This window comes from Plectropomus leopardus, chromosome 12 (assembly GCF_026936395.1).
Source record: "Plectropomus leopardus strain MGB_pleo_1.0 chromosome 12, ASM2693639v1, whole genome shotgun sequence".
NCBI lineage: Eukaryota > Metazoa > Chordata > Actinopteri > Perciformes > Serranidae > Plectropomus > Plectropomus leopardus.
In genome coordinates, this window is record NC_142187.1 from 26,118,440 (window position 1) to 26,143,269 (window position 24,830).

At 40.2% G+C, this 24,830-nt stretch overlaps 1 protein-coding gene across 3 annotated transcripts in view; it reads left to right on the forward strand.

Annotated features, from left to right (window-relative positions):
• greb1l (GREB1 like retinoic acid receptor coactivator) overlaps window positions 1-24,830 on the forward strand; it is a 56,531-nt gene that overhangs the window by 26,683 nt on the left and 5,018 nt on the right. For 2 of the 3 annotated variants that reach the window (XM_042498453.2, XM_088085659.1), the window contains exons 3-32: window positions 2,636-2,795; window positions 3,695-3,868; window positions 3,973-4,149; window positions 4,286-4,462; window positions 4,584-4,706; window positions 6,942-7,064; window positions 8,548-8,685; window positions 8,810-8,935; window positions 9,487-9,624; window positions 11,277-11,462; window positions 11,671-11,970; window positions 12,060-12,188; window positions 12,758-12,892; window positions 13,451-13,651; window positions 13,779-13,959; window positions 14,681-14,870; window positions 15,850-15,986; window positions 16,170-16,512; window positions 17,089-17,204; window positions 17,655-17,887; window positions 18,333-18,898; window positions 19,026-19,131; window positions 19,259-19,405; window positions 19,867-20,006; window positions 20,186-20,347; window positions 20,475-20,679; window positions 22,101-22,263; window positions 22,429-22,644; window positions 22,737-22,878; window positions 24,514-24,714. In XM_042498453.2, coding sequence (XP_042354387.2) covers window positions 2,639-2,795; window positions 3,695-3,868; window positions 3,973-4,149; window positions 4,286-4,462; window positions 4,584-4,706; window positions 6,942-7,064; window positions 8,548-8,685; window positions 8,810-8,935; window positions 9,487-9,624; window positions 11,277-11,462; window positions 11,671-11,970; window positions 12,060-12,188; window positions 12,758-12,892; window positions 13,451-13,651; window positions 13,779-13,959; window positions 14,681-14,870; window positions 15,850-15,986; window positions 16,170-16,512; window positions 17,089-17,204; window positions 17,655-17,887; window positions 18,333-18,898; window positions 19,026-19,131; window positions 19,259-19,405; window positions 19,867-20,006; window positions 20,186-20,347; window positions 20,475-20,679; window positions 22,101-22,263; window positions 22,429-22,644; window positions 22,737-22,878; window positions 24,514-24,714 — 5,532 coding nt within the window. In that variant the 5' untranslated portion in view covers window positions 2,636-2,638. The remainder of the gene's footprint in view (window positions 1-2,635; window positions 2,796-3,694; window positions 3,869-3,972; window positions 4,150-4,285; window positions 4,463-4,583; window positions 4,707-6,941; window positions 7,065-8,547; window positions 8,686-8,809; window positions 8,936-9,486; window positions 9,625-11,276; window positions 11,463-11,670; window positions 11,971-12,059; window positions 12,189-12,757; window positions 12,893-13,450; window positions 13,652-13,778; window positions 13,960-14,680; window positions 14,871-15,849; window positions 15,987-16,169; window positions 16,513-17,088; window positions 17,205-17,654; window positions 17,888-18,332; window positions 18,899-19,025; window positions 19,132-19,258; window positions 19,406-19,866; window positions 20,007-20,185; window positions 20,348-20,474; window positions 20,680-22,100; window positions 22,264-22,428; window positions 22,645-22,736; window positions 22,879-24,513; window positions 24,715-24,830) is intronic. The other variant, XM_088085660.1, reaches the window with a different exon arrangement.

Consider the following 24,830-nt stretch of genomic DNA (forward strand, 5'->3'; position numbering starts at 1 on the left):
GTTTCATGGCAAAAAAGACTCATTGATTAATTGAGGTGATACTCAGATTAATTGATAATAAAAAATAATTGTTAGTTGCACTCATGACAATATTTGTGGAACATCTTTTATTATTTATATATATCAAGAATATCAATTTTTGATATATACATGTATTTTGCGTTTATCAACCCCACTTCCGCATTACCCACTTACATATTTTTTACTTTCACGCTCTAAGATTGTGACCATGAAAAACATCATACCTGCTAAACATCAGTATATTAGCACTTACACTGTGTGCATGTTGCTGATGTTAGCATTTAGTTTAAAGGGACAGTTCACCCTGAAGTTAAACATACATATTTTACCTCGTACCTGTAGTGCTATTTATCAGTCTAGATTGTTTTGGTGTGAGTTGATGAGTGTTGCAGATATCAGCTGTGGGGATGTCTGCCTTCTTGCGAATATAATGGAACTGGATGGCATTCAGCTTGTGGTGCTCAGAGTACCAAAAAAAAAAAAAAAAAATAAGCATTAAAAAACCTCAACAGCAATGTCTCTTTTCAGAAATTTCAGTCTGGTTCCTAAGATAATCCACATACCTTGTTGTGAGCAATTTCATGTAGGATCTATTTTCTTTCTTCCGAACTACACCTGCAAACTGTATCACCGCGCAGAGAGAGTGCATCTACTCATGGACGAGAGGCTAGTGCTCGTGACAGCGCAAAATGTAAACTTTAATGGCATCCTCCTTGGCTTATCTAGCCAGCTGTGGTGTCAGGTGAGCTAACAGTAGATGCACACTTCCTTCCGTAAATAATTTCAGTTTTGTAAAAATTGTATCATGTTTTCATTTGCCGAATTCACTGCGGAAACGTTTCTAATTCAGCCTTTTTGCACCTTTGCCCCTAACGAAATAAATAAATCAACACATGCATATAAACATGTGCAATCTGAGGCTAATGTTTGGTTGGAAAAATCAGTAAGGCAGGTTAGTTAAATCTTACTAACCTCTGAGCTCAGGTTTAGATCACTTATACAACTGACTTTAAAACTAAACCTGTCATTTAAGTGCTTCAGCAGCTGCACAGGATCTGTTTTTAGACTTGAATGAGGGGTTGGAGCTTTTCCCAAACAGCTCAAGTCTTCAACCTGGGTCTCCACTTGGCTGCTCTGGGGTTGATGAAGAACGACACTGGTCTGCACCGGTCAAATGTAGTCTAAGGACAAACATGGAAGGTATTTCAGGCCAAAATCATGTGTCAGGAAAGCAGCCAACACTCCCTGTTTTATTTAGAAACTCTGAATTACTGGCAAAAGCTGATCTGAGTGAAATGTTTTGACAAAGTGGTACATGGGAGTTTGAGTAGGAAGCTCCACTGTGTACTAAATGGACACCATGCTGGAGTGTAGCCACTGGTCAGTGCTGCTCTTTCAACACTTTTGGAGAGCTTTCTATCTCTCTTTCTTTATCCCTCCCTTTGTCTCTTTTCTCTCTTCTCTGAGACTACACGCTCAGCCCTCTGTCCAGCTGTCAGCTGCCACCAGAGAGCCAGCCAACCTCAGGCCCACGCAGCCGACCCCGGCAGATGTCCCAGAGTGGACACTGGGGTGGCGGGGGCACGGGGGCAGAGCAGGCAGAATGACACGACAGACAGACGGAGAAAGAGCCAAAAACTGGCCTCGGCCGTTATGTTTGGGCTGACGTAGAGAAACTGCGAGAGTGTGTGTGTGTGTGTGTGTGTGTGTGTGTGTGTGTGTGTGTGTGTGTGTGTGTGTTTGAAAATCAAATGCCAAATACCTTGATATCAATGTTGTGAAAATATTGTAGTGTTGACTTTTGCTGCTTTCACAAAATATTTACACAATGTGACTTTTGCTAAATAATCATCAGTAATGTAGATAAAATTTACACCTTCCACATATGCAGATATTGTATATCTATTATTGATAGTTGCACAGGATAACTGAAATACACACATGGTGTGTAGTATATTTACTGTAAAAAAAGAAATATAACTGCACAGTAAGTGGTAAAATGGCATGTTACTCTTTATAAATGAAAAGAATATGGATATCTACACATCTATCTATCTATCTATTCAGAAAAATCAAAAAGAAGAAAAGAAAGAAAAAGAAGAGAAAATTGGAAAAAAAGAAAACTATTTCACTTTGGTGTAATGCAGAATTTAAAACCAGAAAAGGACAACACTAACAATATTATGAAATCTCAACTCTAACCCAATATCTAGTCTTGTATCACAACTTTGATGTAATAATTAAATATTGCCCAACCCTAAGCACACATATGTTGAGTGCATTTGTGAGCTGTTATTCAGTGTAGCTGTTATTGTAATAGTTTGGTCTCAGAGTAAAATATTTCCAACACATTCACTCAGACCTCAATGTGACATTTTTGAGTTGTGGCTGAAGCTCTGGTTGATATCTACTTATGAATAACCAGACTATTGACATCCCCCCCAAAGGGTTATAGAGGTGTTCATCTGAAAACATGAATACATTTGTGTGTAACACCTGCTGCTGGTTCGCCATCTGTAGAAATCACTATTCTTATGCAAGGAACTAATCAATAGGTAGAGATTACAGTGCCATGGCCGTGCATTTTTGCTCACGCTTCTCTTTGCTCCCACAGATAATGGGGAATTCTTACGCCGGGCAGCTGAAGTCTGCTCGATTTGAAGAGGCTCTCCACAACTCTATCGAGGCGTCACTGCGCTCCAGCAGTGGAGACCCACAGCCCATCTTCACACAGCTCTACCTTGAGCCGGAAACGTATCCTGGTAATATGGAAGGTAGGAGTCGCAGGGGTGTACTTGGCTGTGATGTCCCTTTTAGTTATGATTTGTTTTATCATCCAAAATTGAAAAGTCAAATGTAAATATGAAAGTGCAATGTTCCCACCCAAAGCACTGACACCATATGAATACTGAGATATTGAGTCAAAGCTGTATTCACATGGTTCAACAAATTTCAGTAACACTTTATTATTAGGGACTGAGCTTTATTTTTTAGAGTTGGGGGATAGCTAGGATGTGACCGAGGTTTTTTTTTTTCTATATTAGGACCCTCCCCAGAGCTACAAATATTGTTCCCTGAGTGACCAATGGAAAATGCATGACACTCCCTCCACCATAAATTACCATATCTTACAGTTTCTGGCCATTACAAATGGTGTGATTTTGGAGATTTTTAAAGAAAAATCCCACTTGCAAGTTTTGGGGTTCTGAGAGTGTTGAAAATAAATACAAAAAAACAACCATATAGAGTTAAATGTGAAACCCCTCCTGTCTCATACATAACAAACTGTGTAGGAAGTTTACCAAAAATAACTGTGACAAAAAAAAACCCCATAACAAACATGTTTCCTAACTAGCATCATACTGCGTACCATTTTGAATCATCAGAATTTTGTATTACCTGCTGGACCTGAGCAATGACTTGACTTGTCTTGCTCTCTTGTGATTTTTGTGCCTGACATGGACACAAGTGACTTACTCCCACCTCTGCTAAAAGACTCTCTAGGTTACTGTTCCATAATTCGCTATAATTCCCTATTACTAGTACCAAATTACAGAGTTGTTTTGATGAAACTTAGTACATTTTTTAGGAATTTGCAGACCTGAGAAGTACAATGTTACCCATAATTCTAACACAGCACTAGTAAAAATAATCGATTTAAAATATCCATCAGATGTGAAGTCGAAAGCCGACCTTCATGGTGGGGAGCTGGCAGGCCACGAGCTCATGAACGGCCACTCCTCCAACGATCTGGAGGAGCTGGAGGACGACGATGACTCGGACAGCAGCAGCCCTCCTCTTCCCTACTTACAGGCCCCTGCACCCGACGGCTGCTGCACGCTGGACGGTATGATTTCTGTCTTTGTTTCAATCTGCCCTGAAGTTCTTCTTTCTTTCTTCAAATGTCACATCTGTTTCATCCTCTGACTGAAAACATCCTTCCTCCTTTAGGGTTCTGTCAGGCCGGCAAGGACCTCCGCCTGGTCTCCATAGCAACAGAGCCCATCGAAGTCCCAGCAGGTTTCGAGTTGGTCGGCGCCAAGTCCCCCAGCGTCCCCGAGCACATATTGGTTTGTGCCGTTGACCGACGTTTTTTACCTGACGAGAATGGGAAAAATGCACTTTTAGGTCAGTCTGCTCCACTGATCTTACAGATATGAGAATCATTTTAGGTTCCCCGTAGAATAAGTACACAATACTGGACTGTGAATATTGAAAAATGTAAAATGGTACAATAATTTAGTTTTTTTTACATTACTTGCAGGTTTTTCAGGAAACTGTGTGGGCTGTGGAGAAAAGGGTTTCAGATACTTCACTGAGTTTTCCAACCACATCAACCTGAAGTTATCCACCCAGCCCAAGAAGCAGAAGCACTTAAAATACTACCTGGTGAAGAATTCTCAGGGTGCTCTGTGCAAAGGACCCCTCATCTGCTGGAAAGGTAAAAATCCCTGCTTTTTACTCCTACATTCATATTATACTCTGATGATGTGCTGTGTCCGTACTGTTTGTCACAGTTTTTTTCTTTTTTTTTTTGGTCATTCCTCTCTGCTCCTCCTCAGACTGTAAAACCCGTCAGTTCTCCAGCAGCGCGTCGACGTCCAAACCCAGCTCGTCCTCGTCTCTCAGCAGCAAAGAAAACGGAGGCGCCAGTGGACACAGCTCCTCTCCGTTCTCCCTTTCAGGTGGGACTTCCCGATGCACAAATAATCAGTGATCCAATTCAGGCTTGACTTAAATCTGACAAAAGTTGCGTTGCACTTTGTGCCTCCATTCTCTTTTTAATGACAATCCGAAATGTATTCCCCAAATAGAGTGATTGCATCTGAAGGTTTATGTTGTTGCCATAGAAATAGGTGGTGATGTTGGTGGTCAAGCCCTGAAATTAATTAGCTGAAGCTTGAACCACTGAATGTAGGTATTCTTGAGTGCGTTTGTGACAAAGAGGATTCTTTTTCTGTCTCATTTTGAGATGCTTTGGTGTAATGGACATACAAAGAGTTAATTTCCACAGCAAAAAAAGCCAGTCCTTAAAAGATTAAATCTGGTAACCCATCAGCTATCAGTTTGAAGCACCTTGACGTCACCCTCTGGTGTGTGTACTACTGTTTGAAGCCTCGAGTTTGGCATTTTGGCTGTTGCCATTGTGGTGTTTTGGATCCAGAAGTGACCATATTTGGATGAATAAATGAAGCTGTGGAGGAGTGAGTGGTGGATCTTACTCAGACAGCCTGTCACTCAAGCAGCCCTGCCTTTAAATATGCATAACTTTTGACCTTATTAAAATGTAAACAGTTGAGTAATTTAGCAATAGAGCCCAAAACCGTCTTTTATACCAGGCTGTCAACATGTTTATTTCTGCTGTAAAATTGGGCATTGTGACACTGGAGGTCTATAGGGATTTTTAGGGAGTTTTGGAGCCAACCTCAAGTGGTTTTTAATTGAACTGCAGTTTTGGCACTCCTGCACTGGCTTCATTTATCAGCCTCAGAGGTTGCTGCTTGGTCTGAAGAAGATTAGTGTCTGGGGGCAACGGTCAATATTTCGTGAGATCCGGTGTAACAAGCAGATATTCAGGTCAAGACTTCCTCTTCTTGTGCACCAGTTATTTCAGCTGATCTCTATAAACAGATATCTGCACATGAATGCAGATACATTCAAAAGAAAAGCTAATATAAAGCTAAATTCTTTTCAGACAATAGCTGATTCAAGATTCAAAGGTCAAGAAACTTAATTGTCTATCACATAATGACAGAAAATCACCTTCAGTAGGGGGCCCCAACAATATGAAAAAGCATTTACACCCATGAGACTCATAACATCACAAAAAGTCACACAAAAGTTCAATAGAACAATAAAAACACGTGTACAGAGCCACTTTAAAAAAGAGTTTTCCTTTCTTGCCAGAGTTCTCGGGTCTGCTCCAGTTAGCATTTTGGCCAGCGGTGCTCCCTCTTCACACGGGTTGTATGCCTGCTGCTAAAACGGGATTGGTCAATATGACTCTCAATACAAGCGGACAACACACAGACTAGAAACGGAAGCCAGAACACTTCTGAAACCAAAATCTTGCTCCATTGCCTACAGATTCTGGGTACATATTATGCAGATATATGTTAACAGAGATTTTTTTAAAAAAAAAAAATGAGGAATCAACACTAGTCCAATTAATATTCCCTTGAGTACAAAAATAAAAAAAAAATTAAATTTTTAAAAAAAAAATGGAGATCTCTTATCAAAACAAACCAACAAAAATGTGATCAATATTCCCTGGATTTTACAAAAAAAACATGATTTAGTGAAATAATAATACCTGTTTTTGCAAATGAATCCTTTTTATCAGAAGTAAATATTTTTATTACTGCTTGCAACAGTTTTTGTCATATTGCAATATTTTATACAGAAAAAGGAAATAATTTCTTCATGTCAACCAATAATTGCATCTCAGAGACAGATTCTGTCTGTAGATGTTGATGGAAATGTTTCTTCTCTGACCTCTCACAACAAGAGTGCCTGTTCCTTCTCTGATTGAAAATAAAGCTCCAGGGCTTACAATATTGATTTGCTGTGAACCTGTGAGCTGCCTGTCAGCAGAGATCTTGCACATTAATGTGTTAGACAGCTGTAAGCGTAACCCCTCGTCTTAAATCTCCTGACTGCTGCGACCTTCAGGCACACCTTCAGGCAGAGAGGTCGCTGGTTGAACACCGTAACATGTACTTCTCAACCTCCAGTTAAAATTATCATCTAAAAGGAAAAGGAGAGTTATAGTTTGGTTTCATTTTGCTGTGGAAGATGGATGCAGAAAAGTTGCCGTTTGATTAGTAGCATGAAGGCCAAAGGCAACCCAATCAGGTAATGGGTGTTTGAACTGCAGGGTGTATTTTAATGATAATTTATGATCTTGTTTTTACTTTCAGATTCTCCACCCAACAGAACGACGCAGGCATCCTCTGTCTTTTTTGGGAGTCAGGACCTCAGCAGAGACTGCAGTTTCCTCAAACCTCCGTCATCCACACCTGGCAACAAGACTCTACCAATAGGTGAAGCTCTTTTTTAATACATGTGATTTAATGTTGTTTTATCAGCTAATCCCTGTCTAACTGATATATTATTAACCCTTTGAAACCTGAGCAAACTGGTTTGATTTCTTGCAAAAACATGGAGAGAAGGCAACCTTATAAAACATGGCCCAGAAAATAGAGATAAAAATTAATAAACAGTTTACAAATTACAAATTAATTAGTAAACAAATTACTTAAAAAGAAAGAAATCAAGAAAGGTAAAAAAAACAAACAAGAATTGACCTTAAAAAAGATGCTGACAATTAAGAACAATTTTTTTTTTCAATAACATAATTTTAAATATACAGTTATACGATTTATGAATATAGTTTTCTGTTTGTTTTTTTTTTAATTCCGCCGTTACTACTACTACTACTACTACTACTACTACTACTAATAATAATAATAATAATAATAATAATAATAATAATAATAATAATGATAATATTTTTAATAAGTCTAACCACCTTTGACCAATTTCTTGCCAAGTTGCTCACTGCCTTTTCCCGCATTATTTAGGAAGAAATCAAACCGATTTGCCTAGGTTTCAAAGAATTAAACAGTTTGTAAAAAGCGTTTGACAGAAGAAAACTGATGTTGATCCAGGTTTGAAACACTTAATCTAGGAAAAAAAAGGAGATAGATGATACAAGAGAAACACACTTGAACATTACATCACATTCCTAGTTGTGTCCAGGCTTTGGCGGAGGCATTTGCAAGGACTTGGTTGCTGATAATCCTTTGCCTTTGCAAGAGTTACACTGATATGGCCTTGCATTTATGCTGAAAAGGGTTGCTTAGCTACAGTATGTGTTTCAGCATAAGGCAGATGGAGCTGTGGCTGACCATGGAGCCTAGATTAGCCTCTGCTACGGCCTGCTTAGACACACACACACACACACACACACACACACACAAACACACACACACACGACAAACAGATGCATGTGTGTGTACTTGTATTTACACACCAATCAATACTGAAGGAAGGAATGCTGTAATGACTTTTTAAGGCTTTGCTATCCATTAGCTCCTTTACAAGGTTGTGATATTGACAGGCAAAGGCTACACACACCAATCAATGTTTTAGTGTATTGCAAACACAGTGAATATGAGATTGCAAAATGTCCAATCCGGTCATTGGCAATAGACGGTCATGCATAGGAAATCAATAAGCCAATATTAGTGCTGACTTATTTTTATGTATTGCTCAGCACAGTTACAGATATGACAATAGGTTTTATTTTAATAGCTCAACAACTATTAGGCAAAGTCCTATGATTTTTTTTTTTTTAAACAGACAAGCATGGTCTCCATCCACAGAATGAATCAAAATTATTGGCTCATAGTAAAATAACAGTTCCTTTAGCGCCATCATCAGGTCAGTATTTCAACTTGTCTGATTTGGTGTATGATATGTAATTTTTAAAATGATTAAATTCTCATGCATGTGCATCTTCAGTACCCACAGCTCTGAGGGTGAACGGACCGACAAATGGCCTGAGTGTTGATGGCCGTCCTCCTTTACTGAGTCCCTCCCAGGTCTCTTTAGGGCCTCAGGGTCAGGGGTATCGCACTGCTGACTTAGGAGACAGTCCTGGTAAGTCTCTCTCTTTGAGGAGAGAGAAAAAGTCACATATTTTTGAAGCAAACTGTGTGATATACTCCTTTTTGTCCCCTTTATTTTCTGTTTTGATGTTGGTCTCTGGATCTGTTTTGTTTAGTATCCAATGCTATGAACTCGGGTCCTCCAAAGAAGCGCCACCGGAGCTGGCATCCCAACTCGTTGGTACCTGTCCCACCCACAGCCGTCCCTGTTCCAGCCATCCGGCCAATAGTCTGTTCTCCAGGTCAGTTCACGAACCCAATCATGACGACTCTTTGAGCAGAAATGGGATAAGTCAGTGTGTGTGCAGGGTTGTAAATTGACCCTCTTATGTCATGTGTCTTCTTTTAGCTCATTTCACTGTGTGTGTGTGTGTGTGTGTGTGTGTAAGCACGTGTGTGCAGAAATGTGTTTTTTGTGCACTTAGGAGCATGTGGTGTTAATACCCTGCCTCCCTCTGGGTCGGAGATGAGTCTGCCACATCCTTGATGTTCTCTTGTTGTTACACATGATTCACCCAATATCTCCATGGAGACAGAGATGGAGAGACTGTTGCAGAAATGGTTAAAAAAAATGCATGACTCAGGAACGCTTCTGTTATTTTGGTTACATGTTCAAGCATCATTTGAAATAAATTTTCCTTCCTGCTTTTTTTTTTTTTCATTTGTAACATGAATGTACTGTGATTACAGACAACAGTCACAGATATTACTGCCATGTTTCTGGATTATGTGAAACATGAATATGCTGTTGAGTGATATAGTATGGATGTGTAATTTCTTTATTTCCCTCCAGGTTCTGTGTTAGGAGTGTCCCCTCCTCAGCCACAAGTGTCAGGAGTCATTCAGCCCCAACCTATCACCGCTGGAGAGACGGTCATCGTCCCCGACAACCTGCTCAACTCTTCAGGATTTCGCCCTGTCATCCTCATTGGTAAAAGCTTAATTTTAGTAATCTGCTCTTTTTTTAGTACTGCAAAATGAATATCATCCTGCAGGACAGAGCAAAATGATGATGATTATCGGTGTCAGAAAAACAAAACCAGAGTTTGACCACTAAGCAATATAAAGTTATCAGGAAACCAACCACCAACAAAGTTTTTTCAGAAGAGTATTTCAATTTAGCAGCTGACAAAATGTCTCTCATCATAACACTGATACCAAATATTTTAATGTTTTAACTGTAAAGACTGAATTTCAGTAAGTGAGTTCATGTAGGTTCACCCATTTCTGAAATATATTTTAAATATATATCACACTGTAAGAAGAAAATTATTGTTATTCTTGGTGTACACACATTTTTCCATTGAACCGTCTGTATTTTAGCACATAATTGGATGACACAACATATTTTAAATAAAATGTTATTCATCTCTTGTTTTGATTTAGTCCTAAAGGTTAGTTCGGTTCGCCATCTCCTATCCAGCTTGTCACAGCTACCTTTTGTAACTGTGTGGAAATATTAAAGGAACACTTCACCCTCAAAATGACGATTGTTAAATCAATAAGTCATCCCACGTTACTTTAAATTTCTGAAGATAACTTAGTTTTTCTCGTATGCTTCCATGTAAAATGGGGAACATGCTGATTTATTGACTGATTGGGGATGAACTTAAGGAAATAGGAGCCATGTTTAACAACAGCAAAACATATCAAAATATAAGTTTACAAACTCATACACAACTCGTGTAGGCATAATCCAAGCCTCATTTATTCTGTCATATGCTCAGTACTTATCTCAACACATGCATTTTCGTTAAAATCAAAACTATCTAATCTATCTAAACTGAAAGAGAAGCTTATCTATGGTTTCTTTAAAGCCAGACTCCTACTACATTATTTTAAACAAAAACACATGTGTTTGAGGATTACAGAACATACAACTGGATAAATGAGACCTGGGTTATGCTGCAAAAGTTGTGCGAGAGTTTGTACAAATTAATCTTTATTTTGACACATGTAAACAAAACGCACAAATAAAAGCAAACAAGGCGTACAGCAAAAGTAATGAACAAAAACAAAAAGACAAAAAACGAAACAAAAAACATCCTATACGTCAATCTCAATAACAAATACTCAAGCCACTTAAATTTAAATATCACATGTTCGAAAAGGAGTAGGAAGAATTACACACTTAATTATTCCCTATAATTTAATTATATCCCTATATATACATTCACATTCTACAACAACTTCCCAAATTTTATATACAAACCTCTACGATATCTGAGATTTTGTAAATGGATGTTTTGATATCGTTTTATTGTTGTTAAATGTGGCCCCCATTTACTTCAGTGTTTTTTTCTGTTTTGGATTCTTCATTCACCATGGAGGCATGCTAGAAAAACGAAATTTTCTCCACAAATTCAAGTTGACACAGCATGACTAATGGATTCACAGAAAATCATTTTGTGGTTGAAGTATTCCTTTAAGTGTCTAAATATCAGGCGTATACTCATAATAACTGTTAACTTTATACAATGTTCTACAATTCAGTTAAGCAAATATCAAGTTGTTACTAGTTGTTGTCCTATAACTATGTCTACTATAGTTTTCAATTTGTCTAATGAAAACCTTTCTTTTCAGGGCATGGCACTTTACCTTATTTCTATGGGAATGTTGGGGACATAGTTGTGAGCCCTCTGCTGGTCAGCTGCTATAAGAGCAGCCAGCTGACTGAGAAAACCCTGGAGACGCTGGGCCTCAACAGTAGCCAGCTTCTCTCTGTGGAGACCATGATTCTGCTCACGTTACAGTATCTTGCACGTTTAGGTAAGCAGCCTCGCTGTCAGTGGTATTTGCACTGACATTTTGCTTGTTTGCTGTTATCAAACACACAGGGTAGTGAGTGGGGTGGATGACCTGGAGGTGCTGACTTCTTATCTAAAAAAAAAACACTGCAAAACAAATATCTAATCTTGTCATATGCAAACTTTTATATCACTGGTTTCGTCTTGTCGTGTTGGAATTTTTCCCGCAGGCTCGGAGCAGATTCCTCTGAGGGAGGAGCTGGAGCAGATTGTATTGAAGGCCATGCTGTGCTGTCCCAGGGGTCCTGCCATCTCCCCGTCCCAGCTGCCCTGGTTGGCTCGGCTGGAAGCCAGTGTCTCAGGGGGCAGCGTCCAAGTAGTGGTCACCCATAATTCTCTGGGAGAAGGCATCTCTGAGTCACTTCGGTCTCTCAGCGAGGGTCCTCAACACCAGAAGTGCATGCCCACATATGTAGTCATTATATGTGCCTCCAAAATGAGCGGCAACGAGTTCTGTGTGCTTGTTTTGGGTGAGTGTTGGTTGCACATGAAATCATTAAGCCTGGTTGCTACTTAGTTACCGTGAATCTAATCTGAATGTGCGTGTTATGTGACTCAGGAAAGTACCAAGCTCGGGCCTTAGCAGAGGGAATGCTGACTACAAACGAGTTTCTGAAGGAGATCAGCTACGAACTCATCACAGGGAAAGTCAGCGTCTTGGCGTCTCACTTTAAGACCACGTCGCTAGGTGAGAGCTGCGTCTACACAACATGTGCTTGTTTTTGTTGCAGTAAAAAAAGCATCCAAAAGATTGTAAAATACTGTCTTACCTAAATGTTTGCCAAGCATTTTATCAGTAAATTTACACAGAGCAAAATATTATACTTGAAGTGACAGTTTACCCCAAAATCAAAAATACATATTTTTTCTCTTACCTTTACTGCTATCTGTCGGTTTAGATTGTTTTGGTGGGGCTGCAGAGTCGTGGGTGTAGTGCTAATATTTCCAGCACTCGGCAACTCACAACAAAACAATCTAGACTGACAAATAGCGCTACGGGTAAGAGGAAAAATATGTATTTTGGGATGGACTGTCCCTATTTTATCCAGCTCTATATAATGAACTAAACTAATCACAAGACAAGTTTGGCATTATGAGTTTGTCTGAATTTCAAGGACTAAAGTAGAACATGGTGTCTACATTTTGTATCTATTTCATACAGAGGCTGTGCTGAATATCAAGAGAATATTCATGTTGTAACAGCTTGCATGTCTGGCTGAGTGTCTTTGTGTGACTATGGTGACCCGTTCTTTTTAGGGGACAATCTGGACAAGCAGCTGGTGCGATACCAGCGCCGACGAAAAGGACAGGTCATCCAGCCTTTCCAGGGCGATGCCGCTGACCACATCCACTCCCCGGAGGCTGCCAGCATGTCACCACCATCAGATAGAGGTTAGACTGCAATTTATCAGACTCACTGAATGACTTGGTTCACCTGCCAGGGCAGATTTTTTTTTTTTTTAACATTCAAGAAAAATCAATATATTCTGCATAGATCGTTAGATAGCTATTTTACTTTATTTTTATCTGTTGTTTTTTATCGTATTTTATTTTTATCTATTTTGCTTTATCTTTATATATTAATTTTATTTTTATTTCATTTCATCTTTATTTTAATCTGTTTTTTTTCATGTTTTCATATTATTTTGTCTTTATTTTTTTATCAATTTTATGTTCATTTTTTATTTAAATTTATCTTTACATTTTGTTGTACTGTTGGCCCTCCGAACCTCTAATCTACATATGGCTAATAAAGTAAAATTGAAAACTTTTTGCTCATTTGGTGAAAATGACCAAATTCTCTTGTCAATAAATTACAATAAACGTACAGCAATATTTGTGAAAGACAGCAGTATCCTCCATGTTTTAAATTACTAGATGTTAAATCTTATTTTTGCACAATATATTGATAACTGTACTGATACTTTCTCCCTCTTTATTTTCCTGCAGCAGAGCTGTTGAGTAAGGTCTTCCAGATCTATCCGACCCAGCTGAGCGTGGCTCGGAGTCTCCTCTCTCAAGTCTGCTCCATCGCTGACTCAGGAACCCAGAATCTGGACTTGGGGCGATTTTGTAAAGTGGACTTTCTTGTTTTGGTTCCTCCATCTCACATCCTGGTACACCAGACGGCACAGCGCATCCGACAATCAGGTTTGTGTACATCATAAATAACAACACAATAAAGTTTCTGGGAGGATTTTTGCACATTGGTTTTAAAACTTTCCATGCTCAAGACTCGGTGTTCCAGCAGTGTTGTTTTACTAATTTCTTGTTTCAGGAGTTCTTGTCGACCTGGGAATCGAAGACGTCTGCTCAGCCCACCAGAAATCAGACAAGTACGTGGTGCGTCTGGACGGTGACGTTCACACCAAGATGGAGGCCTTCATGAGGAAAGTCAAGCAAAACCCCTACACCCTGTTTGTCCTCATCCACGACAACTCACACGTCGACCTCACAAGGTAAAATTACCCCACTGACACTACTTTGCTTTGTTGATAATCCAAATCTGTGTGAGAAAACGAAATGTTGTGGCGGTGAATGTGGCCTTGTCCTTTTTCTACACTGATTAAAGTGCAGAGAGGAGAACAGCTGCAAGCAAATGAAAACAAATACAGCACACAGTATCTGCAACCTTGAATTTTGATCAAATGTAGACTGGGTTATTTTAGATCACAAATTTGTTTTTGTTTTCTTTTATTTTTTAGAAATTATATTTTAAGTGATATTTGAAACACTTTTTGCCGGATTTTATGTTGATGCAGTTTGACATTTGTAGGCATTGTTTTTTTTCGTTAAAATAAGGTGTTTATTTTTTTCATCCCCTGACATCAACATCATAGAAATATACATAAATATATATATATGTTAACTTTACATAGACATTCAGTCTGATATACTTAAGAACATTTGCAGACATTTTGCATTCCTGTTCAGAGATTGTTGCTACTGCTGCCAGCTGCCACGGTCTTATTCCAAGCTACTCTTGTTGCTGCCAGAAACATAAAATAGATCACTTCCTGTTTTCCCGGAGGGTTTTTCTTGGGAACGACCTACAACATACTGGGCAGTTAGCAGAATAAATGTAAAAGAAGCATGTCCCTAATGGAGTTGTTATTTGCATCCATGTTAAATGTTATTTTCATCAAAATATTCAAACACTTTGTCTTCCTTTCTCCCCAGTGCTCTGTCAGGTTCGGTGTGCCATGGCGAGCTGCAGGGTCTGGCTGACCGTGTGGTGAACTGTCAGGAAGTCCTCGATGCCATGAACCTCCTGGTCTTGCAGGTCAGCTGCTTCCCGTACACACTGCAGACTCGCCAGTCCCGCATCAGCATACACAATGAAGTTCACTGGCCCTCCAACGAAAGTCTGGTGAGTATTATTCTAACTCCCCAAATGTTGTGAATGCACAGAATAAGGCCTGCAAGTCATCATTAAAGAATGTCTAATACTTGATTCTTTAAAAAAAAGCCATAGTTCAGTTAAAGTCATTTAAATGTCATTATTATGGCAGCATGCTGAGGCCAGTTTTGTGGATTAACTTCTCCACCTGGTGGACTTAGATTTCACCTACACTATCAGGAGAGGTAACTTTATCCTTATTGACTATTAAGATATTAAATTATTTATCTTTTAGGGCAGTCTAGAGGTATGGAGTCAAAAAAAGTTTCAAAATTATCATTTCCTCTGAATTACTGCATAATTGTATTTATTCTATTTAACTCATGTTAAACCAGTCTTTTTCAAGGGAGACCTGGCTAAGACAGCAGCGTAGGAGAAGTTACAGACAAATCCACAATAAAAAACAACAGATATCCAGTAACATGTAGAGAATTAAAACACCTACTCTCAATGGCAAGTATAAGTACATTTTTAAAGGCTCACAATCAAAAGGGTTGCAGACCAGTGGAATTTTTCATGATACCAAAACTGCAAATTTTAGCAAATATCCCTGTATTATAGTAGTAACAGTGTTTTAATTATTTTAATAATCATTATCAGTTACAGTAACCCCAAAAAGATTGAAAACAGGAAGGTTTTTTTTATTTTTTTCTAAACAGACGCTCCATTACTACTTTCTAAATGAAATTTGAAACCACTTTTTTTATTGAAGTGTGTGTTAGAAGTCAGCTTTAAAACCCATGCTCTATAAGATGTGAAAAACTTGATTACACTTATTAATAATATAATTGTATTAATTGAGCAAGAGTTAATGTTTATGGGGAAAATATACTTTGAGGGGGTTAAACATGCACAGAGTCGTTTTGATCCAGGAGCATTATTGCAGTTCCTTGAACATAACAGGAGGGTTAAGAGAGTATGTCATGTTGTTACTATCATTGTCTTCCAGCAGGGGGAGCAGTCTCCTAATGAGTTGCTCTACTTTGGCCTGAGGGACTACAGCAGCTCCCTGCAGTGGGGCGTGGCCAGCCCTATTCTGCGCTGTGATGATGCATTTGAGAAGATGGTTCACACACTGCTTGAAAGGTCGGGGTGGTGTCAGCACACAGAAATCATTAACATATATCAACATGTCACACAAAATCAAATCTTATACATGTGTGTTTTCTGTCATTTTGAAATGGCATTTTCTGGAAGTGTGTATGTCAAAAAATGTCAGAATTGCATCTGTGTTTTCTAAAAGATATCATAAAATGCTGTGTTTTCCAGACATCCGCACCTGCACAGCATGGTGATTCGCAGCTACCTGCTGATTCAGCAGTACACTGAGGCCATGATGGCTCTGACCTCCTCCCCGTCCCTGAGAGACCACATCACCCCAGAGACCCTGGCCATGGTGGAGGACCTGATCAACGCCCCCAGCAGAGAGGGCTCCCAGGGCCGGGGCCACATGCTGCTGGTTCGAGTCCCCTCGCTGCAGCTGGCGATGCTGGCGCGGGAGCGACTGGAGGACGTGAGGGACAAACTGGGGCTCCAGCTGTGCTTTGCTGTGCTGCTGGGAAGCCCCGCCTCCGAACTCAACCTGCCCAGAAACTTCACCAGTCGCCTCAGGGTGAGAAAAAACTGTCACATGAGTCTTTCTTATTATATTTCTGTTATATTTTAAGTATTTATGCAACATTGCTATGATGTATTCAAGAAAGTAACACTCAAGTGTAATAATAAATACCAGGATTTAAATGAAATTGGATTTTACGGAGAAGTCTGAAGTGATTATCAGAAAATTGACTTCCCAGAACTCACTTATCTCCTTTTCTCAGACTTTTTTTTTCTTCTTGCAACCTAGAGATTAATCTCAAAGCTCATTTAAAGCACCAAGTATCTCCACTGAAACACCGCCAGTGAATGTTTTTCGGCTTTATTCTTAGCTCTTTTGAACAGTGTGACTGATTCACATCTTAAATAATAAAGACTCCATTCTGCTTGCTTAAAAATAAATAGAAAAATATCTTATTTAATAAAAAATTTGACATGATATCTGTAAGAAATGAAAGGAAAAAATAGTCCTTCGATGTCCAATTTCATATTTAAGTCCAGTATCAGCCCAGCGTGCATCATTAATCTACTTCTAAATTATATATACTTAACTCAGCAGTAAGTTATATGTAATCATTATGTTTTGCTGCAGGCGTGGAGAGGCTGTGAGAATGAAGACTGGGTACCGCACACTTATGAGGACCTGGAAGGGCTGCCATGCATAGTTATCCTCACAGGGAAGGACCCTCTTGGAGAAACTTTCCCCAGGTAACCTTACACCTCACAATAAGTAGATTGTTATGGCCAATCATGGAAAGTATTGTACATTTCCTTTTAGCTCATCTATAATTCCTCTTGGTGTACCATTGCCTTTTCTCTTAACCCTCCAAGTGTTATCTTACACGTCTACATTCACCCAGTGTGGTTGTCTTCTTTACAATAGAGGTTCAGTTACGTTTGTCCTGCACACAGTGTACCAGTCCTGGATTGTGTATCTGTGTTGTGTCAGCATCAGTAAACCACGTTAGATTGGAAGCACAAGCATTAAATACATTTCTAATCAAATTTTGAATGTCATTTAGAATTTACAAATTATTTTGTTTTGGCTTAAAATGCCCCAAAATCAAAGATCTGTGAACAAAGAATTCACAAAAAAATGAAAATCCAAATATATAAACTTTTCTCAGCAACAATCTCCTCTACACTTTTACCATCTAGGTCCCTCAAGTACAGCGACCTGCGTCTAATAGACTCCAGCTACCTGACTCGCACAGCCCTGGAGCAGGAGGTGGGTCTGGCCTGCACCTATGTGTCCATGGCTGTGGTCCAGGAGCCCAAGAAGGCCACGGCCCCTCGAGAATCGGACGGAGAGAAGGCCGCCCCCAGCTTGAATGATGGAGATGAGCTGGAAAGGCCTCAGAGCAATGGCAGCGCTGCAACCAGAACTTCTGGTGAGTCCCACCAGAATTTTAAAGGAATACTTCACCCCCAAAATGATTTGTATATCAATTACTCACCCCTGGTTTTCTTGAATTCACAAAGAGAACTTTGTTTTTCTCACATAAGATTTATAATTATAAAGGTCCAGACATATTCCCTCGTTTTTTGATAATATCTAAGAATCCAGTCCAGATATTTTTCAGGTCATTGTCTTGTCCCTTTTTCAATTAATTTTTTTTAAGACATTGTGGGATTTTTCTAAGTTACTCTTTGCATTTTTCCCCGTGTATTAAAAAAAATTAAACCAAATTTCTGAGGTTTCAGCGGTTTAAATGCTAGTGAAAGGCGTCTGAACACACCAGAAGAAAACTGATGTCCAGCTGTTAAAGGGTTGAGTAATATCTTGATATTAGCCTTATTTGTATCTGTATTTCTCCTTTCCTTGTCTCCACTCAGGCTCTTTGGCCGAGAATGGTGTCAGTTCATCTGACGTTGCCGACTCTTCCCAGAAGCCCTCCACTTCCACCTGCCCACCCGAAGGTGCCGTCACCTCGGACATAGGCACGTTAACACAAGGCCTCAAGCAGGAGTGCGATTCCATGGGAAGCCAGCTCCCCTCAAACACCTCTAAAGCCTCCAAGGCCCCTCCCTCTCTTTATTCCAGTTCCTCCTCATCCTCCCCGTCCCCATCGTCCTCCTCCACCCAGAGGCCAAGCCAGTCCACACAGTGCGGTCGAGACTCTAAACCCACTCGGGTGTCACCACGGACGGTCATCATGTCGCGGGCTGCATACAACCTGCTGGCGGGGGAGTCGGGGAGTCAGTTGAGCTCGTTCTCCCTGCTGCCTCACGCAGATGTAGCCTGGAGCAGCCCGCTTAGGCCGCTTATCACTCACAACTTGCAGGGGGCAGAGCAGAGCATGTACTACCGCCAGTGGACCATCGCCAGGCAGCATCACGCCGACTACGAAGCCCCATCTGTACCACATCCTCGACGCCTGCTGCTCAGTGGACCCCCACAGGTAACAAAACACAAGTACTGCTCCCTTTATAAGCACATTTAAATACTTATTTGCATATTTTACTAATTATACATCCGAAAATCAAAGTGTAACATTACAGGGATGATATTTTTTTGTCCTTTACTAGGTGGGAAAAACTGGTGCCTATCTGCAGTTTCTTCGTATCCTCTTCCGAATGCTCATCAGACTGTTGGAGGTAGATGTTTATGATGAGGAAGAGGAGGAGGAAGAAGGTGAGGATCATTGGGATTTATCTGACTTGTTTATTCAGTGATAACATAAACACACCATGAGGAACCAAATGTCAGATTGTGTCTGTCATGCTAATTTTTAATGCTTTGCTGTTCTTTTCATCTCCAGAAACATCAGAGGTTACAACTCCAGTAAATTCCCAGCTTCCTGACATTGAGGAAGTTCGAAAGCTGCCCTTTGACTCCAACCCACGGGACCCTAAGTTCAGGAAGGCTAGCCCAGTTTACAGTGACAAGATGCCAAAGTCCTTAAAAGGTCAGCAGAAATATGCAAACACATAAAGACATTTTCATCTGGCGTTTTAAAAACAGCATGGATGTGACTTTAATATCTAAAGAACGGTGTGTACGATTTTGGGGGATTTAGTGGCATCTAGCTGTGAGGATTGCTGATTGCAAGCAGCTGAAACTTCTCCCAGTTAGATTTCCTTCAGTGTTCATTATTCAGGAGGTTTTACTCTAAGCCAAATTATCCCCAGAGGTCTCTTCCTCTCCAAAACACTCAGTTTTTACTAGTATCCGCAGAGGTCTTTTTCTCTCTGAATCAAATGCTTTCAACCAGTAAAAACACTGAATAAATCACACACATCCCAACATTAGAGAAAACATATTAATTACATTATATTCAATTTTTGTCAGTATATCCACCTAAATCCTACACCCTGGACCTTTATCTTAAACTCAGAGAAAGAGTGTGAACATGTTTGATTTTTGCAGATTTCAAGCAAGAAGGCGAGAGTCAAACACCAGCAAAACGAGAGACCAAGTCTATTCGTCTGAGCAGGTTTGCAGCCCACAATGCCTTTCATCACTGCGAACAGTGTCACCAGTATTGTGAAGCAGGCCCCGCCACACAGGTGAGTGCACACACACCCACATCAATCATGATGACTTCAAACATTACTGACATTACAGATGCACAGATATCCCAACCTGTCAAAATACTGTGACACTTGAAAACTTCAGAGCTTCCTTCTCTCTTTGTAGTCATACTTAATGGCGATCTCTCTGTGTTAATAATGCATGTGTGCTGTAGCTGTCGGAGTGCACCTTCCACGCTTTCACCTTCAGCTCGTCCATGCTGGGGGAGGAGGTCCAGCTCCAGTTTGTCATTCCTAAAGCCAAGGAGCAGCACTTTATCTTCAGCCAGCAGGGCAGCCACTTGGAGAGCATGTGTCTGCCTCTGGTCTCCACTAAGGTTAGTTTAATAAATACATTTGTGTTTGTGAATAAATGCATAAATGTATGGAGAGGGTGGGTTTGCACATCTCTGTCTGCTGGAGCTCAAATCTGCTCTTCTTTCCTTCCTCTGTGTCTGTCTCTAGGATCCTGATCTGCTAAAGAGTCCAATCTTCACACCGACTACAGGACGCCAAGAGCACGGCCTACTCAACATTTTCCACGCCATGGAGGGAGCCAGTCATCTGCACATTCTGGTCGTCAAGCAATTCGAGATGCCTCACTACAGAAAATACTGGCCCAACCACATTCTGCTGGTCCTGCCGGCTATGTTCAACAATGCGGGAGTTGGTGAGCAGCTTATTAAACTTAGATGTCTTGCATTTGCGTTAAAATATATATATTTTTTATCCACCTCACTTATCTGGGAAATGTCTCATTTCACTAAAAATACTATTATAGTATCATTTTCATAGTTTTATTGTCATGTCTTCACTATTACAGTACTTTGCCTCTAGTTTTATTTCCTATTAATATGTTTATTGCACGCACCAAGCATCAAGGCAAATTCCTTGTAAGTGAAAACCAAATTAAAAACCTAATTGTGTATTGAGTAAACCATTTAATCACACAAACACAATAAACTAAATCTCCCTAATGTTTAACAGATTTTTGGCCTTGAATAATACCATTTTCCACCAAAATTAGAGCTCATGTGCAGGTGTTTTTGGGAAAACCTGTAAAAATTGGTGTGTCAAGTTGGACGTCACAGAGGGCCAGAAAATAGGGTTAGTAAACGATAGAAAGCAACATAGATGCCAGTGAAAATGTTATGCAGGTTACTTATTTTTTATATGTCTTACTTATTTAATCTATGGTAAACTTGGTGCAGAAAAATTTTAATTGATGTTGGAGTGCAGCTTGGAAGGAGATGGATGGTGTTTTTTTGCAGTGCATCATAACATCACACTAGCAAAATTAGTCCTTTTAAATATTCATACCTACTGTATTTGTCCTAGTAGTGAATGCGGTTTGTACGCTTTCCCATTACATACAAAAAGACAGATGCTAGTGGTTGTTAGTGTGTTTTTGTCCAGTGGGAAAGGAGGCTAAGGTTGCCCCGTGGATATTTCAGACAAACATGTTTGCGGTTTATGTTTGTGGTTCAATGTTTCTCTCCAAAATGCAGGAGCATATGTCCTTTTGTGCGGGCACGATACAAACCCACTCACAAAAACATTACTCCATTGCACTAATAGTGGTGAAAAACAGGGTACCTTTAAATCTTCTCTTTCTCACAACTTATCTCTGCTGATAATGAGTGACTTATAACAATGAGTGAGCAACCTCAGTCATATTTACAGTAGGTAAAAGGTTAAATGTTGTTTGGAGTTAGTCCATCACATGTGGAAACATCTGCAGGACTATAGTCTGATTTGTAAGGAAGCCAATCAGGTGACCGTCTGAAATGGGTGTAATCAGGATGATCAACCTTTCACCCATTTTGTCTAACAAAAAATCCTAAGTGTCAACATTGCTGCCTGCCAACATTTCTGTTTACTGTGTATGGAACATGCATTTTCTGAACTGCAAGAATTCACCTGAAATGTGCAATGCATACACACATATGCAAAATGAATGCTCATCTTTTGCATTTGATTTACACTGCTTCTTTCCTCCTGCAGCACTGTGTTTTAGTTGACGGAAACTGAAGGTGTTTTTGAGGAAGTATAAATGGAAAAAATTGACACATGCGCTCCTGTCTGTTCAAGGTGCCGCCCGCTTCATGATCAAAGAGCTGTCATATCATAACCTGGAGCTGGAGAGAAACCGACTGGAGGAGCAAGGTGTCAAGAGGCAAGATGTATGGCCTTTCATAGTTATGATGGACGACTCCTGCGTGCTTTGGAACACCCACCAGCCAGCAGACAGCAGGTAGTAATTGATTTTTATATATAAAATTGTCAAAGAGAGGAGTAGCATAGTTTTTAGATTGTTTTTAGAATATTTATTCAGAGGAAAGAATGTAAAATATGTATATATTTCTTCTATATATTTCTTTCTTCTCATATATGCCCTGTCCTCTGTTTTCTCTCTCAGTGAGACATCAGATGGAACCAACGTGTCTCTGAAGACGGTACTGCAGCATATGGAATCCACACCGAAGATCTCCCTGTATGCAATGTGCGGTACACGCAGGTGGAGCAGCAGCCTGGCTCGCAGGTCTCCCAGCCACCCGTTCAGCCGGTGTCACCTCCACGACTTTGTCATGCTTAATGTGGATCTGACACAGAATGTTCAATATGACCTCAATCGGTAAGTTCATAGAGGACTGCATCAATCAGTCACTCATTTGGCGATTTGTGCAGCGTCTCAATCTCCTGGTGCTGTTTTGTTCCTGTGTGCAGGTACAGCTGTGAGGAGGTGGACTTTAATCTACGGGTGAACAGCAGTGGGCTGCTGCTGTGTCGATTCAACTACTTCAGCCTCATGAAGAAACACATTCCAGTTGGGGGAAACAAAGACTTCCTTGTCAAACCTAAACTCATGGTGAGTTTAGTGTTCACAAGATAGATGGTGTAAGATAACAGATGTGATGTCGTACATTGGTGCGTGGACTTCAACCCCCCAAAAAGTGCACCAGGCTTTGAAGCCAATTTACATAGTGACCAAACAGGGGAATTACAACCTGAGCCCATCAAAAACACATTTTCCAAAAGACTTAGATTGTGAAAGAAGCGTTTGTAAATCAGTCAATCCATTTTTTGGGGCAACACAATCCCCATTCAAACTGAGCACTAAACCATAAGTAGCTGGCTCAGGTGGCACAGGTCTCTCGTGCACTTGCTCAATGAGCGGAATGATGCAGAAACAGCGCCCATCATTTGGGCTATTTTATACCCCACAATTGAACGTTTTTGGCTTCATGCATCTTTGAGCAGCTTTTATAGGATTGAACAGGGCCTCGCCTCCAACACTGTATCCAGTTCTCTTTATACATCCATGGTGGACTCCCATTGTGAAGCCTTGAGTTTGGCATCTTGACTGTTGCCATCTTGGAGTTTTTTGAGCCAGAAATGACCATATTTGAACGAAAGAATGGAGCTAATCCTAATGCTAGCTGCTAGCTTAATTAACATGGTACATTTACAGTCTATGTAAAATAAAAGACTGTGTTGAACTGCTATAATGCTGTAATGCTAAATTTAGTTTGCAAAAAACATTTAAACAATATATTTACCAGAAAAACTGAACATCCGACCCCTCAGGGGGCCTATTTATCACAACTAAATGCTGAACAAGACTTTTTGGGTGACCAGAATATTAGATACCAAAATGTTAGATATAATATAATTCTGGATACTGGGGGGTCATGCCATGGTTACATTACCCTCGCCAAAATTTTCGTTGGGGTAAGGCCTTTTCAACAGACGGCAACCACTGTAACTCAAAGCAGCCAAGCCTTTAATTATGCATAACTTCAAGCACATGGTAAATGGTAAATGGACTGCACTTGTGTAGTGCTTTTCTAATCTTTTGACCACTCAAAGAACTTATACGCTACACGTCATGTTCACCCATTCACACACACATTCACACACTGGTGGCCAAGGCTACCATACATGGTTCCACCTATTACTCATTAACCTAGTTACATGTACTCTCACACACATGGCACAGCTTGGGGAGCAATTTGGTGTTCAGTATCTTGCCCAAGGATACTTTGACATGTTGACTCAAGGATTAAACCACCAACCGTCTAATTAGAGGATGACCCGCTCTAACTTTGAGCCACAGCGGTCTCAATAACATTTGAACAGATCAGTTCATTAAAAATGTAACCCCTGTTCAGATGCCATGAACAGGATAGTTAGCTATACAGACTAAACATGTTTTTTGGGTTTGTTTTTTTTTACTAGGCTGTATACTTGTCTACTTCTGCTGTAAAGTTGGGCATTTTAACATAGGGTCCTATGGGGACTGACTCTGGCTTTTGGAGCCAGCCTGTCGTGGCCATATAGGGAACTGCAGTTCTTGGCATTTCTGCTTTGGCTGCATTTTTCAGCCTCAGAGGTTACCGCTTGGTTTGTTTGCTGTATGCTTATTTGTAAGTTGGTTCAAGTTCTAGTGAATTTATTATTATGAAAGACTATCTAAAACTAAACTGCTCTCTTCTCTCCCTAGGAAATGGAAAACCCTGCCCCAATCAGCCCGTCACAGTATGTCTGCGCACCAGACAGTGAGCAGACCCTCCTGGATGCCCCGGCCCATTTCTTGCTTGAAAAGTTCCTGCAAAGCTGCAGCCACAGACTGTTTCCCAAGGCCATTCAGAACAGAAAAAACCCAGTTCTGTCCATCGACAGCTACCTCAACATCAGCCCAGAGGTAAGACCTCCCTGGAGGTTGCAGTTGAAAGCAGCAAAGCAGACTATTACGATCACTCTTCAACTTATTCCTATACAAAGAGTTAAATCTACTGTGAAAACATTGCATATACTGCA